At 51.5% G+C, this 16361-nt stretch overlaps 1 protein-coding gene across 2 annotated transcripts; it reads right to left on the bottom strand.

Moving 5' to 3' along the window:
• Positions 1 to 302: 302 nt before the first annotated feature.
• On the bottom strand, positions 303 to 14947 carry SNRNP70 (small nuclear ribonucleoprotein U1 subunit 70). Of its 2 annotated transcripts, none has more exons than XM_017665610.3 (10): positions 14733 to 14947; positions 13837 to 13993; positions 12469 to 12531; positions 12310 to 12364; positions 7942 to 8006; positions 7716 to 7778; positions 7045 to 7126; positions 3767 to 3868; positions 1208 to 1295; positions 303 to 1098 (listed from the first exon to the last, which is right to left on the bottom strand). In XM_017665610.3, exons 2-10 carry the CDS (start codon positions 13981 to 13983, stop codon positions 474 to 476), a joined length of 1290 nt encoding a protein of 429 aa, XP_017521099.1. In that variant the 5' UTR covers positions 13984 to 13993; positions 14733 to 14947; the 3' UTR covers positions 303 to 473. The 2 variants fall into 2 exon arrangements, with proteins under 2 accessions (XP_017521099.1, XP_017521098.1); XM_017665609.3 differs by having other exon boundaries at positions 303 to 1125.
• Positions 14948 to 16361: the final 1414 nt, after the last annotated feature.

The following is a 16361-nucleotide window of genomic DNA, read 5'->3' on the forward strand; positions in this document are numbered from 1 at the left end:
AAAAAGAAATTTGAAAAGGGACCAAGGCCCCTTTTGGAGAAGTTCCTTACTCCCCTTTAAACAGCTCTGGTGTGGGGGCAGCCCCAGGCTCAGGTCATAAAGCTCAAGGCCGCAGCATAAGGCCCGTGGTCAGGAGGCGCGCCACCAGCCTCGGAGGACTCTGCCATGTCGCCCCCACCCCCACCCCCTCGCAGCTCCTCCTTGTGCTGCCGCTCCATCGCGCCCGCTCTTGATAGCAGGGCTGCCAAGTCAGGTGGCACCCTTCTGGGGAACACATTAAGGGCAGCGAAGAAACCAAGGTGCCCATTATCAACAGGAATTTATTTTATTTTTAAATCCAAGGAGCCAGGAACAAACAAGAAGACTCCTACCCTTGGCTGGCAAACTTAGGTGGTGGCCAAGGAGACTGGGGGAGAGAATGACAGCAAGGGGGTGGGTAGGAACACGTCCAAACAAAACCAGGGAGGCCCTCTTCACTCCGGTGCAGCCTCCATCAAATACCCGTTCTCTGGAGCGAGATACCCGTCGCCTCCCTCGGACTCCATGTACATGTCTCGGCCTTCGTTGCCCAGACCCTCTAGCCCGTTGTCCTGGCCGCCGCCACCCCCACCTCGGGCCTCATCCCTGCCCCGTTCACCACCCCGCTCCCCCCGCTTGTGCTCGCGATCCCGGTCCCGGTCGCGGTCCCGGCGGCGTTCCCTTTCACTCCGGTGGCTCCGACGACGTTCTCGGTCACGATCCCGGCCCTTTTCCTCTGGACCATCAGGTCCGTCAGGCCCCAGCTCCCCGGGTGGCCCGTCATCAGGAGGCGCGTCACCAGCCTCGGAGGGCTCCGCCATGTCGCCCCCACCTCCGCCACCTCGCAGCTCCTCCTTGCGCTCCCGCTCCCGTCGCGCCCGCTCTCGGCTCCGGCTGCTCCGCCGCTTCCGGTCCCGGTCCTTGTCCTTGCTACGCTCCCTGGAGCGCCGCCGCTCCTCCTTGTCCCGACTCCGGGAGCGCCGCCTCCGGTCCCGAGAGCGGGAGCGTCGCCTTTCCCGCTCCTTGTCTCGCTCGCGGCTTCGCTCCCTGCGCTCCCGCTCGCGGTCCCGGTCCCGGTCCCTGTGCGGAAGCGGGGAGGGGCCCGGCCTGGATGACATGGGCAGCGGGTTGCGGCTGGGCTCCCCATGTGACCACCCCCCACACGAGGAAACCGGCTGCCCCATCTCACCTCTCATCATAGCGGGATGTATCGTCGCGGCCGGAATGCCTGATGTTCACATCGGCCCCACCTCTTCTGGTGCCACCGAGGCCACCTCCTGGGAGCAGGGGAGGCGGAACAGGGGGTCAGACTGGGCAGGGCAGGAGGGGAACCAAGGGGCATCGAAGAACAAAGGGAAGGACACCGACCACTTCTGCTGATGCCTGTGGGGCCAGGGGCTATAAGGACATTGTGTGCATTCTTTAAACATGATATCCACAAAGTGCTAGTCAGGAAACACCTGTAATTAGACTCCAAAAGAGCCCCTATTCTTAACCACTACACAGGACACAGTCACTTCACAAACCCTTTCAAGTCATCCTCATCCCCATCTTCACACAAACCCAAGGCCACAGTGACCTTCCAATGTCCTGCTTCAAAGCCTCCAATGGCATCACACTGCCCAAAGCCCAGCCCCTGTCCAGTGCCTGCCTTGCCCAGCTTTCAAACCAAAGGCCCCGGCTCCATATGTCCCCGGTGCTTTTCAGTGGCCTCCTACCCTCCATCTCCCTCCTGCCCCACCCAGTTTCTGGGATCTTCACCTTTCCCTGGAATCTGATCTGCCTTGCCTAGTATGGCAACTGACTCTCAAACACCGCTTCCCCAGAAAGCCTTCCCTGGCCTACCCGACTAGGTCATTCTCCGCTGTATACTCATGCACCACACCTTTCCAGGACTTGGGAGTTTTCGATGTTATACCAATGTGTGAGTTGATTAATACCTGCCTCTCCCAGCAGAAAGTTATATACCATGAACACCGGCACTTCGGCTCTACTCCTTGTAACCAGCACATCCAGAATAGCAAGGTATGAGAGTCAATAACTGACTGAAAAACCCTAAGGCATATCTGATCGTCTCCTTAAAATGGAAAAAAAACTCCGATAAAGTAACTTGCCCGAGGTGACTCAGCAAAGAAGGTGAAGAAGATCTGGAACATGACTCCTGGCCAACTTGAGAACCTACCCTTTCCCTCAAGCACACTCTTCCGTACCACACTGCCTAGAAGCAGGCTTCAGTGGGGCAGGCATGGTAAAAATACAAGGAAAGACTTTCAGCAATGACAGTGAAAAAGGAAGAGGCTGCTTGGATATCAGACATTAAAATAGGGACAGGCAATTGGCCAGGCATCTGCAACATTACAGGTACCGCACAGAACAGACCTGTGTTTTCAACTTTCAGGTCTAACCCAGCCATGGAGCACATGCATCAACTGGTTACAGCCAACATATTAACAAAATAAGGCAAAAGAATATAAAATACTAGTATGAACTGCCTATAGAAAAGGTAATTACTGCTTCATAGAACTGTTCGGTGATATATATTTTTGCCTGTATGTTAGGTCAAGATGTATCAGGTATCGACAACAGAAAGCTTGAGTGCCAACCGAACTAGAAAATTCTGGCATTCCAGGATTCTACAATAGGAAACAGCACTGAAGAACTCACTCAACCCCAAAGAAACAGGAGAGGTAGATAAGAACCTGTGTATTAAGTTCAGAGACTCATCTGCTCAATGTGTGGTCTACCCAGCCACAGGTCAGTCAGGAGAGAATGCATGGTGAGCCAGGAAGCAGGAATAAGAACAGAGGGTACTAGACCCACTGGGGTATCTTCCCAAAGAAGACCATCTTCTCTGAGAACTGTCACTCACTCTGGCAGGAGTCGGTCCTCAACTGGCATGTTTGGATGGCAGGACCTCAGCCCCAGGTCCAGGCCCAACACCAAGCCACTGACAGCTGACTACCCCCAAAACAAATCCAGGACTGGGTGTAAAGCAGGGAGCTGGGGAACGCAGTGTGGGCAAACACAGAAGAGACCAGTCTGCATGGACAGCAAATGCGGCAAAAGCAAGCTACAAAGATGACAGACGCAGCTCTTGACAGCTTTAAGGTCTGGCTGCCAGGTCCTCTTAAGGACCCCTGGCATTATGACGTCTCTGGGCTCCAAGGACACCCAGAATTCCATTATCAACATGGCCCCTTTATGCTTTAGAAAGCTCAAACTGACCTTGACTGAGATGGTGAATGACAATTACAGAGGCTGTCTATATGTTTGTCTTGCTCTTGACTAAAAGCCTGGTACACAGCTGGTGATCAAATAGCATTTGCTGAATCAATGAATAACGGAACCAGTGCGAACAAAGTATAACCAAATGAGAAATTAACATTTCTAAACCCTGCCATATGCCACTTGCTATATGATGGGCACCTGATATGCTGCACTTAGTGAACCATAAAGTCATTCCCACTTTGCAGGACTAGGAAAATGAGACAAGAAAAGGGGAAATCCAGTCCTCAGCCAGCATCTGATCCTGGACTGGCCCCTCCGAGCCAGTGCTCTGCTCTTCATTAGTAACGCAGAACCAGAAGTGATGGTGATGAGAGAGGATGAGCCCTGGAGGAAGGATGTGAGCAGCCCAATAAGCAGGGAGAGGAAAGGAGACAGAAAGCAGCAGAGGGCGTGGGAGATAAAAGGTGAGAAGCCACCAAGTGCAAGACCCTCAGAGCCCAGCCTGGGCAGGACGTCTCACCTAGTCGCCGGGGCCTCCAGCCCTTCACGGTTCGGCCCCTTTCCACATCCACAAGGACCCTCCTGCCATCAATCTTCTTGCCGTCTGCGTGCTTGTAAGCGGCTGCAACAGATGTGGGAAGGGGGAAGGGGAGGAGTCCCCAGGGGTCCTCTAGTCAGGACAAGGCCCGGCTCTGCAGCATCCCCACCCCCAGGTCCCCATCAATGCTCTCACACATGCACACATACGCACACGCACACATACACCCAGGCACGCCCACCAGCCAGCCAGGCAACTGACAGCCAGACGGGCCCTCTCCCAAACTGGGGAGGGGCCTGCTCCATCTCAGAATCTGCTTATCACCCCCAATCATTATTGGGGGGCAAAACCACCCCAACCTCTTGTTCCCAACTCTGGCCCTTCCTACTCCCATTTGACAGAGCAGCCCCCTCCTGCCAAGGCGGCCAAAGTCGCTGCAAAGAAACCGGAGGTTAACTTAAGGCTGGACTCTGCTGTGGGGGAGGGCGCCTCCACAACCCCAGCATGCACCTAAAAACATTGTGCCGGGGGAGGAGGCCCAGTTGGGCCGCTCTGCACCCCAGTTCACACCAGTTTTCTTTTTCTGCAATTTTTAGGGGGGGGTAGGGTGAGTGTGGGGGGAACAGACATCAGAACAGAAAATGAACCAGAAGGGGGTGGGAGAACTCTAGGAGATGGCAGGGAGCAGAAGAGTCGGTTATGGTGCTCCCAGGGGGCCTGGAGGGGCCCCCCACTACAGCAGTGAGGGAGAGGGGAAGTGGAGGGAGGCATGGGAGACGTGCGGTGCTACTGAAAATTCCTGCCTTACCTGAGGCGACTGACTGCCACCCAACCCCAGCCTCCAGCCCATCTCTCCCTCCACACCCCACCCAGCTCCACACATGATGGGAGGCAGAGCCCTGGCAGAGCCTTGGAAAGGGTGAGCAGTGGAGGGGGAGATGCGAAGAGAGGCACACTCCTGCTCCCCAGTGGGACAGGGCAGAGGGCAGGCCTGATGCTGGCCTGTCTTACATGGGTATGTTGGGAAGACCGAAGTCCCTATTTCTCCCCCCAGCCCTGGCCTAGGGGGTTGTCCTCAACCAACCACAATACCCTGCCCCGCCCCAGCCCGCTCCCCCCCAAATAACAACCAGAGGAAGAGAAAAAGGTGCCATTTACCGATGCCGGCCTTGCGGGTGTCCAAACCGAGCGGGATGGGGGGGGCTCGGCAACTCCTGGGGGCCTGGCGAGGAGGCGGGCTTCCCGGGGGGGGACACGGGACCGCTTACCTGGAGCCCCCAAGCTTACCTGAGCACGCGCACAGACCCCACACCCACCACCACGGGGTCATCTAAAGCTACAGGAAAGGGAATGGGGGGTCCTAGGGAGCCACAGAAAGGGAGAGGAACCGCATCTCCTGCACCACCTGGAGACAGGCAGAGGAAGTGGTGGACCCCAAGAAACCTCACGGAGGCCCTCAGAGAGGCGGAGGTAAAAACTAACATCAAGTCTGGGAGCTGGAAAGCCCGGGGACTTTCTTGTTTGAACTTGAAAAGGCTGGGGAGGCCTTGGCAAACCTGTCTGCCTTCACCCCTTCCCAGTAAGTCCACGCTAAACTAGGCACACGCCCCACCCCCTCAGCACATGGAATGACTTTTCCATCTTGAACTTCACACTCCCTCCCACCACCTGCTGCAGCCCAAAGGCTGGCACGCAAGGGGACAGCCTGGGGGGTCCAGGAGATGGAGTGCTGCCCGTGATCTGAGGAGGAGGGGCCATTTGGCCCCTGAGCCCAGAGGGCAGTGGGGGAAGGAATTTAAGGACAGGAACACAGTCAAGCAAAGGAACCCTGCTCTGGTTCAGTGTCCCAAACCCCAGAAGAGGCCCAACCCGGGAGACAGCAAAGAAAACGTGTGACATGTGTACTTCTAGGCTTCTCTCTCTCTCCCTCTCTTAGGTCTCTAGACAGTGGAAGGGTCTTAATAAAATCTACACGTCCTCCAGCTGTGTGCAGTGTATCACTTGATCCCGCCCACATCCCAATCCCTTGCACTCTGAGAGCAGATGGGCACCGCAGCCCCTTGGGAGGCCTTAAACCAGGATAAGGCAGATAGGAAGGGGGCAGAGCAGCCCAAGTCTAGTAACCAAAAAGATTCCCCAGGGACACGGCAGTGACAGTCCTGCAGAAGGCACGGGGGCAGGGCACGAAGGGCTCCACACAGAGCCCTGGCCCTGGCGCACCCTGTCTTTGATACTCCCACCACCTTGCCACTGATGTCATGAATCCAGGGAAGAAGGGATGTCGGGTGGAGCCCAACTGCAGAGGCCCACTGCCTTTCCCATCAGGGTTCATTTTTCCCTTCCTGGGATCAGCAAGATTATCACAGAATATATGGATCAGGAGAGATGGGGAGCTGGAGGGACAAAGGGCACCCAAATGAGGAATGGGTTCTGGGTGCGGGGAGGCTGAGGGGGCGACTGGGGGTGGGAGGAGGGACGCCTCGCTGCTCCTGCGCTGCCTGGCTAAGCTGGGCTGGTGTGCGGTGCTGAGTGATCTTACCCATGATACAAACCCTTATACCAACCATACACTGAGGTGTTGTAAGGGGAGCGTAAGCATCAGCTGCAAGCCAGCTGCGTGGTGGCTGCAGTGACAATAAGAACAGTCAATTAATACGGCGGCCCCTGGACACGCCGCAGCCCTGCCCCGCCCCCCCACCCATCCCTGCCCATGTGGATGCTGCCGCAGCCTCAAAGGGGGCTTCGGAGATGTGGAGGCAGGCGCTGAACACGTCCACCAGCCCACTGCCCGCTGAGGAACAGGGCTGGGGGCCAGGGGTGAGGAGGCGGAGGGTCGGGTGGCCCAGCCCCAGCTCTGCTGGGAGGAAGAGAGGGCAGGTTCAAAGGCCAGTCCTCATTCCAACCTGGCCGCCCCCAACTCCAGTGGGGGGGGATGGGGAGAGGCTCCCCCAAATCCGACCCCTCCCACCTCCAGCTGTCCCTAGCCCCCACCCAGTTCCCTTCTTGCCCCTGAGGTTCAACGTGTGACACTTACCTCCCCAGGTTCACACACACACACACACGTTGTGGGGGATTTTGGTTTTGGTTTTTTAAAAAACACGTATATATATAAAAAAAAAAAAGATATATCAGAAACAGAGGGAGAAGGAGAAAAGACATCGCTAATGTCAGGTTTGGCAGGTGGGAACAGACAACGGGAAGGGGCAGGGGCAGCAGAAAAGAGAGGGTCAGAGGGCAGGACTCAGGCAGGAGTTACTCACAATGCATGTCTCGTTCATGTTCATACTCAATGAAGGCATAGCCTCGGGGCTTTCCTGAGCGCTTACTGTAGACCATATGTATCTGGGGGGAGGGCAGGGATGGGCAGAGGTTACTTTTGACACAAACATCCCATCCCATCAATTAAAACTACTCAGCTCACATGCATGCCAGGCCTGATGTGCTAATGGTGCTATGCTGAGCAGTTTACATGCAAGGTGACCTCAAGGCCTTACTACTCCCCAGAGAATTTAAGTGACTTTCAAATTAAATGAGTAAATGTCAGTTAAACTGGCATACAATTTTTAGAAATGGTCAGACTATTAGATATTTCCAGCTCTGAGGGCTGTGTGGTCTTTTGTCACAACTACCCAACTCTGCCTCACAGCAACAGCAAACAGACAATAGTAAACAAATGGGCCTGGCCGGATACCAATAAATTTTTATTTATAGGTAGTAAGCTTGTAGTTTGCCCACCTGTTTAAACCTATCAACAGGTGGTTATTACTTAATTTTAATTCTGCCACCCAAAGTCTGCTGCATGGAAATGCCGTGAAGATACAAACCTGGGCCATGGACACCAAAGACCTCAAGTGCTGTGATGTGACCCTGGGGCTGGAAGCCAGCCTTCTCCCTCCCTCCACACACCCACTGTCCCACCCAGCACACTCACTCTTTTGATGGGTCCGTACACCTCAAACTCTCTCCGGAGCTTGGATTCTGTTGTATCATAGTTCTACGAAAAGACAGATACGAAGATGAGTAGGAGAAGTGATTTGTCCAAAGCCCTCAGAGTATTCCCAGGACACAGCCTGTTGTCCTTTGTTCTGTTCCCAAGCCCTGGCAGCCTGGATTTCAGGCTCCTCAGGGGCCCCAGGGGGTGGGAGCCAGGCACTCACCACTCTGGCCACAAAGAGCGTCTTGAAGGCATCACCCTGAGCATTGGGATCATTGTGAGGGTCCCCTGTGCAGGAAGAGCAGAATCTGTAAGCAGAAGGTGCCAACGGGCCAGCCTAGCAAGACAGACGCAGGCGGGCAGAGGCCCATTAGAGAAAACTGCTGGTGACTTTGGGCACGCCCCTCTCTGAGCCAGCTTCCCTGAAGCACGACAGCTTTCATCCAAGTGACAGACTTACGTTGATGGCAGAAGGTAAGGCTAACTTCAGGCCAACAGGACAGGGGATGGCCTAACTGCCACTTCAGACCTACACATTCTAAGGGCTCATCCCTCCTGGGTGTAACTTAAGCCCAGAAGCCCCACTGGGCATCTCTGGCCCATCCAGGTGCTGAGCTTCTGCCCTCAGCAGCAGGGCCACACTGCCACCCACTGGCAGTAACTACAGCCTGCAGGGAAGCCTGAGATCAGGCACCCCTGAGGATGCCAGTGGGAGCCTAGGAGTCACAGCCCAGCTTTCCTCCCTATGCCCTGTAACGCTCACAAGACGCCCATCAAATTCTTATTCCTGGGAAAGTAAGGAGTAAGTGCCTCCACAGACAGGAACCAAAGTCAATTACAAAACCAATTCCATAGGGGATTCTGATGGGTCAGTCCTGAGTCCTTCCCACCAAGTGTGGAGGCCACAGGACATCCAAGTGGCCAGGACTCCTGCAGGGGCTGCAAAGGCGCCCCCGCCCACTGCACGGCGGGTGGTTCTTCTATAGCAGTGCTAGCCTCAGGACTTGCCGTATTCTGGGTGAGGGTGAGAAAAGGAATTATTAACTTATTGGACGTTTAATTAGGCCTAGACACCACTAGACACTAAGATTTATCATCATTTTTCAAATGGAAACAAAACCCCTGTAGCAAGAAAAGATGTGTCAGAACAACAAAGAGGCCAAGCCCAGCTGTCCATCCCAGCCTGACCTCAGAGCCCAGGCGTTCTGTTACCAGGCTTCCATGCTGAACTTGGGCACTAGCTTCTCTGGAAGATACTCTGGGTGTTGCAAGAAGCCAGAGATCATGTCACAGATTTGTTTCCATTGAAAAAGCTTGGCTACAAACATAAACTACGTTGAAGATAACTAGGGAATTTCTTAAAAAGGAGAAGACTGGGCCCAATTTTAAGGTAACAACTACGTGAAAGTGATGGTAACCTTTGAAGACAACCCACCCTGTGCCTGCCACCCTCAGCTCCTCTCCATGCCTCATCAGTTGAGGTGGAAATTTTCTGTGCCCAGGTCTCTCAGTCTGCATTGGGTTGCTCTCAGCCATTCACCCAGCAGTTATCTGTTAGGCATTAGTATGTGCCTAAAATTGTCACAGATATCAGAGACTCAAATGAACAAGACAGAAGAGTCCTGACTTCTTGGAGCTCATACATTAATGGAGGAAGCCTGACAGTAAACAAGGGAAATAAAATCATCTAGTTCTACCAGACAATGACAGAGAAATGGAGAGGATTTTATTGGGAAGGTCAGAAAAGTCTCACTGAAATGCTGACATCTGACTGAAGACCGGAAGGTGTTACAGCAACAACAGGAAATATATACCCTGTCAACAGTAGGTAGCAGGTAGCCTAACAGGTATGGCACGACCACTACAGTGGGAGTACTGCTCACTGCCAGGGGAGTGGACAAAGGCTGAACAGCAGAGCTGAGTTTCCTGCCAGGCAGCCCAGAGGTGCCCTGCAGACCAAAGGGGGAGTCACCCTTGCCACACTGCACGAATCTCTGCTGTTCTTGCTTCCCCAGGGCCCAGGAGTATGACTGAAGGTAAAAGCTAGCACAGCTGAACCAATAGTACCCACATATCTGAAGGAAAAGACACATCAGCTCAAAGAGGGTGGCAAAGAACCAAAGCTGGTCAGCAGTCCACGAGTCAGCAGGCACAGGCGCGCACACACCCACCCCCAGCACTCATGTTCTGCTGGCAACCCTGCCTTAAGGAAATCCTTGATGAAAAGGATTATCTAGGTGGCAGCCAGAGCAGGGGCTCAAAGGTTTGGCCTATAGAATTGTGAAACCTCACTAAACTTTTAGGTGGTGGAGAAAACCTCAGAACTCTCACTCTTGGTAAGCACACAGTTCTCAACAAGGCTGTTTTCTTAAAATGGCAGTAACAACTTGGAAGCCGTAGTACGTCAGTTAAGGTGAAGAGCATCTGGTGCTCAGCAGGGGGCAAGGACCCAAACGGCAGCTGTTACTGTGACGAAGCACAGCAGGCTTCTGTAGATGGGGATGAGACTCTCAGGGCCATAGAAACCCTACTATACTTACTCCATTCTTTTCCTTTCTCATTGTGGAGATGTCCAAACACTTAGGGAAAGACAGACTAGTACAATGAACCCCTATGAACCAGCTTCAGTTATCAACACATGGCCAAACTTGTTTCATCTCTATCCTCACCCGACCAGAATATTTTAAATCAAGCTCCAGATACACCATATTAGTTTCTAACAGACTTTTTAAGAAACCATAACCACAGGACTATTACACCTTAGAAAGTTAGTATGAATTCCTTAACTGAGACCCAGTGTCCAATGTTCCAACATCCTCAATTGTTTCAAAACTGGATTTTTACTGTTCGCTCATTTGGATCAAGATTCAAACAAGCGCCACACTTGTCATTTTGTTGAAGTGTCTTAACTCTTTAATCCATATGGCTCACTCCATCCCCCTTTCCTTCCCACTTGTTAAGGAGGCTGGGTCACAATTTTGTCCTATACCATTTCCCACATTCTGCAGTTGACTGACTGCATCCTCAGTGTCATTTAACTTGCCAGGATTCCATTTTTTAAAGTATGGAAAACAACTTCTATGGGAAAAAGTGACTTATTCAAGGTTACTCGGCTATTAAGTGGCAGAAGCGGGATCAAAACTCACATGGGTTAGCCCTACAGGGCCTGTGCCCAGCAGCAGAACTGAAAGACGCCCCAAGTGAGTTGCCGCCAATAATCCTGTGTGCCATATTCTGTAAGGGCTAGAGCCACATGGTGAGGAGATCTCATTCAAACCCTGCTTTCCTGGAGCAATTGTCAACCTATTTTGTAAAGATGTCTGTTTATCTGCAATCCCCCCTTGCAGATTACAAGGACCAACCTGTAGCAGGACTCAGGGATTTCAATGTACAAGGGGGACTCGACCTGAGCAAGGAAGGCAGGAGAGGCTTCCTTGAGAAGTGACAGCTAAATGGAGATTTGAACAGCTGTTACACATAAACCAAGGTATCAACAGGAGACTATAGGCGAGGATGAGGTATGAAAGGAGGCCAGTGTGGCTAGAGCAATAGAGGAATATGGTGCTGACCAAGTCTGGAACAGAGGTAGGAAAGGGACTCTGGGTCTTTATGCCAAGAGCTGTCAGCAAAGAAAGGTATAATCAGAGTTGTATTTTAAAAAGATCTACAAGACTTGGTGGGGGACTTGATGTAGTTAAGACTATCATTGTGTATCCAGGAAAGAGGGGACCAGATGGTGAGCAAAGATAAAAGGGTCAGATTCGTGACATGTAGAGTAATAGGATGGGACTTGGAGACAGGCTAGGGAAGGGGCAGGGAGGAGGAGAAACAGATGTTAAAAACAAACCAGGTCACAGCTGAGGTGATGACTGCAAGGCAGGATGGCTATGTGGTGAAGGAAGCATCCAAAGGAGACCAGGTTGGTGGGGAGGGAAAATCAGGAAATCCTGACTGCATCCTGAACACTGAGTCTGAGATGCCTTTGAGACATCACAGAAAGGACAGGAAGGCAGCTTACTGAGAGTCAGAGCTCTCAGCTACATGCCTAAGTATTTAGATGGCAGACATTTGCAGAAGTGCCCCGGGGAAATGGGACACCCCTGGGCAGTAAGGTCCAGAGTGAAGCAATTCACCAAAGCCTCACGATTGCAGGAGGAAAACCCCAATCTGACTACAAAGCCCACACTCTAACAAGAGCCATTTGAGGGTCAGATGTGACCCTCTTGTAAAGTCTGGTTAATAGCTACAACATGCCTGTCCCACACTCCAATTCCTCCTGTGCCTAGACGGGACCCCAGCCCAAGGGTCAGGAAGCAAAGGTGGAGCCAGGACTGCCTCACTGCCTCAGCCTGTGAGACCCGCTGTGCTGTGGCAGCCCCTCGCAGTGCGCTCCCCTGTGGGATGCAGCCCAGAGGTACCAGGGCTCCCTTCCTGTTTCCCCTTACTCCTTCCTCTCCCACTTAAATGCCTAAACCAAACACAGTGATTGGCAAATGGTGGGGGCTACAAAAGTCAACTAACTGCCCTACTTTCCCTGGGTCTTGGGGGAGAGAAATACAAAAGGATCTGTGAGGGAAAGAAAGAGACTTACACATTTTTAGCTCTGTCTCCACTTCTTGCTGTCGCCGCTCAATCTTTTCTCGTCTCTGCCAAAAGAAAGGTGGGCAATGCAGATAGTGGTGCCCTGATGTCAGGGAACATCCTGGAGAAAGTGGCAAAGACATAGGGCCAAGAGGCAAAAATTATGTACCTTTCTCTCCATGCGTTCCTCCCGGGTTTCTGCTCGAGTTGGGGGAGGAGCATCTCGAGGGTCCTGAGAACAAGAAGAGAGATGACAGGGTAGGAGTGGCTGGGGGAAATACAAGGGACACCCCTAGGAAATAATAAAACATCTCAACCACTCCCCCCGCACACAAGCAAGCAAACATGCAGTTCCCAGAGGCAGGGAACTAGTGCAGTTCAATGTGTGGTCTATGGACCAATGCTACCTGCAAATGGTTACTCATCTATGACAAGAGAAATACAGAAATCAGAAGTACTCAGAAACTTTTACAGCAATTTCGCAGAGTAGTTTTTTGCCTGCTGAACCTAATAAAAATTTGACCTCTCATTTTGTAGTTTTTTTTTAAAAAATTCAAGAAAAATGAAAACATTTTGTGTTTATCAAAAGGATCAACCTGAACAGATTTGTACTTTATCAGAAATAAAAATCAGGACAAAGAAACCTCTTAGTGCTCAGACACAGCAACTGGACACCCTCTGAGGGCCAGGGCAGCTCTTTATGATCTCACCAACCACTCATTCAACACTAACTAGCACATGATCTGCACCAAGGGTGCCACTGGCCTGTAACCATTAAACTTAGTTTAATTGGCTATAACATTTCCCAAGTACTGGTTCACCGAAGGTGGCAAATCCTACTAAAGAGCCATTCTTCTCTATTAATTTCTGCTCTGTGACTTCTTCCACCTCTAGCTGCCCTTTACCACTCAATGCCAGAACTTTCCTCTTCAGATTTCTGGCTGTGTGCCAGTTGTTTCTCAGGGAGTACAGTGATGCACTTTAAGAGGTGGATGTTGGTATTCCAATTTTATGAATGAAAAAACTGAGGCCCAGGAACCTAACTCATGTATTTGTTTACCCTGCATGTTCAGGGCTGAAATTCTCAAGCCCATGGTCTTAACCATCCCATCACATGGTGCTAACCCTGTATGAACATCATCCTACTAATGACAAAAATGATAAATACAAACATTGGCATTTGCTAACTGCTAGTACCAAGCCCCGTATACATTTTGCAGCTAATTTCCCATCAGTATGAGGAAAATACTATATCCCACCCCCACCCCATGAATGATGAGCAAGGTCACACATTTGACAAATGGCATGTGCAAGGATGACCTTACTCCAGAGCCTGAACCCTAAACTGCTAGTTACTAAATTTTCACAAAATCCTAAAAGGGATGTGTTATCAATCCCATTTAAGACAAGGATATTGAAAATCAGAAAGAGTAAAGTCATCTGCTTAACTCATAAAACTAGAAAATGGCCAGAGACTGGGAGCCCAAATCCAGTCCCCCAGACCCCAAACCTCTCCAAGTCTGCTCAGCAAACTCACCTCAAACTCTCGGATGTAGGGCGCAATGCCACAGTAAGGTTGATTGTGGTGTTTTTCATGTGGCAGTTTCTCCAACGGTGGTAGGTACGGGATGGGGTCACGGGGAGCAAAGAGGGCCAGAAGGTTGGGCGGCAGGAACTGGGTCATCTTGCCAAGTCTGAGAGCAGAAGCAGACAGCCTTATGTCAGGATAACGCAAGAAAAGAGGAAAATAGGAGCAAGGTCTCAGTATTGAAACTGGTTCTGCAAGGACACAGAGTGATCCCCAAACCACTGGAGAAAGGAATAAACTGGAATAAGAAAGCAAGTTCTTGGTGGAAATAAAGACTGAAGAGTTCCTACGTGATAGTGTCGTTACGTTTATGTCTTGGGCATGGCCAAGAAGGGAAATAGAGACTGAAGAAGGGTTTCTGAGTAGTTAGGTCTCGGGAGTCCTTAGCAAGGAAGGTGCTGTGGGTCTCAGAGGTCCTCTGGGGGCTTGCGGAGGACTCAAGAATTCTGAAGAGGAAGGTCCAGAGCAGCGGCGGCTGGTGGTCCCCTACCTTGGAGAACAGGTGGTGGGGCGAAGGTGGTAGGAAGTCTCCACTCAAGAGAGGGTCATATGTAGCAAACCCCTCAAGCCAGGGGCTTGTGGGTAACAGACCTAGCCTCCCCACCCCCAGAAGAGAAAAAGGAATTATGGGTAAGGATCCGGAACTCTGCGGAGGCGAGGACAACACATTGCAAGGGCCTGTGGGTAGAAGGCCTAAGTGCCCAGAGGCCTCTAGGTAAGGGTGCAGAAGGTGCGGCAGCGGTGGCGCGGGAACGCGGTTCGGCCGCGGGGAAGGGACTTGGGCCCACCGCAGGGGCTTGTGGGTAGCGGTCCCGATCCCAGGAAAGCTACTCAGTCACACTCACCCGCCGCGCGGCGCCCTCCTCGGCCTGGTGACGGTCCAGGGGCTCGCGGCGACTGCGGCGGCCCCTCAGCACCAGCGACTCCCGCTCTGGCCTCGACTACGGCGGCTTCCGTGTCCTTCCGCCTCCGTCACCGGTCCAGCGCGCGTACTAGGCCGCTACTCACAAGTCCGCGCGGCTTCGGCTCGCGACTGAGGGAAGGGGTGGAGCCGGAGCCAAATCCCTCCGCTGCCGAACTGCGCACGCGTCGCGCGAATCGAGACGACTCACATACAGGGACCTGGCTTCGCTGCGGACAGTGCGCACGCGCAAGGTCACTACCCCGCCCCCGGGAGCCTTAAATTCCTTTGCCGCTGCAGGTAGGAGGTCGAAGTGCGCACGCGCGCTCCACACGTAGCTGTCGTCTTCCACCTCGCGGTACCGGCTCCAACCGCCTATGTCGCGAGACTCTTTGATGCTCCGCTCCTTTTCCTAACATACTTTCCGGATCTTGGGCGCATGCGTATATCATTGTGTATGTTTGTATACCCCTCCGCCGTCAGACAAAGAGTTCCTACGTGATAGTGTCGTTACATTTATGTCTAACCTATTAAATCAATTAATCGAGCGCCTAAATGTGTACTAGGTACTATTTGGGCTTGAGGATATAGAACATGACTAGACCAAAGTCTTCCCCTTCTTGGACCTTACATTGTCCTGGGGAGACAATATAGACATTTAAAAGAATAAATATAATTTCAGATAATGGCTGGCACAATAAAGAAAAATAGGGCACAGTAAAGGGCTTGGGTAGCCACAGCGGGCTATTTTAGAAAGCGTGACAGCGGAAGGCTCTTCTCAAAAGGTGACATTTGAACAAAATTCCCATGGAAGGGAGATCTGGGCAGGGTTAACAGTAAGTGCAAAGGCCCCGATTTAGGAGGGATGGCCAGAGTCCCATTTTGTTGACCATGGGATCTGAGAGCGGGCAACCTATTATTTAGGACCCTGTAGATCTATAAAATAAATACTGTGTTTTGACTTTTTTGAATAGATTCAATTACCTGTTTAATAATAATTTCAGAAATTATAACAATGACTAATTTCATGTTTAAACAAACAATGTAAAAACATGCTTTAAAAATATTCTGACGTATTTGCGTTATGTATTTATGTATGTATGCAGGAACTCTGCGTTATTTTTTGGAGCTTTTCCTAAAATTATTTTTTTTTAAAAACCTGCCTTGGTATTTTTTTTCTGTACCATTTTAAAGTAAATTGCTATAGACTTTACCTCTAAATGCTTCAGCATGTGTCTCCTAAGAATAAGGGTATTCTCTGACAACATTATTTTCACCCCTAAGAAAGCTTATCCAGCCCCTATTCAGACGTTCCCAACTGACTCAAGAATATTTTGTTTTAATCCAAACCAGGAGGCAATCAAGGTTCACAAATTGCATTTGGTTATTCTGTCACTTTAGCTTCCTTTAGCACAAAAGAGACAAATGGACACTTTTTTTCCCCCATTACATGGTTGGTTTTTCCCAGAGTTCAGACAGTTTCCAGTAGAATGTCCCACATCCTGGATTTGCCTAATTGTTTCCCGGTGGTGTTTACTTTGTGCTACTATCCCTCTTCTGCCGGTAAAGTGGA

This window comes from Manis javanica, chromosome 17 (genome assembly GCF_040802235.1).
Source record: "Manis javanica isolate MJ-LG chromosome 17, MJ_LKY, whole genome shotgun sequence".
Lineage (NCBI taxonomy): Eukaryota > Metazoa > Chordata > Mammalia > Pholidota > Manidae > Manis > Manis javanica.

Coding starts and splice junctions, on each gene's coding strand:
- SNRNP70 (XM_017665609.3), bottom strand. CDS start 13,983: ATGACCCAGTTCCTGCCGCCCAACCTTCTGGCCCTCTTTGCTCCCCGT. Junction 12,532..13,836: donor CCTACATCCGAGAGTTTGAG/GTGAGTTTGCTG, acceptor TCTTGTTCTCAG/GACCCTCGAGATGCTCCTCC. Junction 1,296..3,766: donor CTGGAGGCCCCGGCGACTAG/GTGAGACGTCCT, acceptor CCCTGCTCCCAG/GAGGTGGCCTCGGTGGCACC.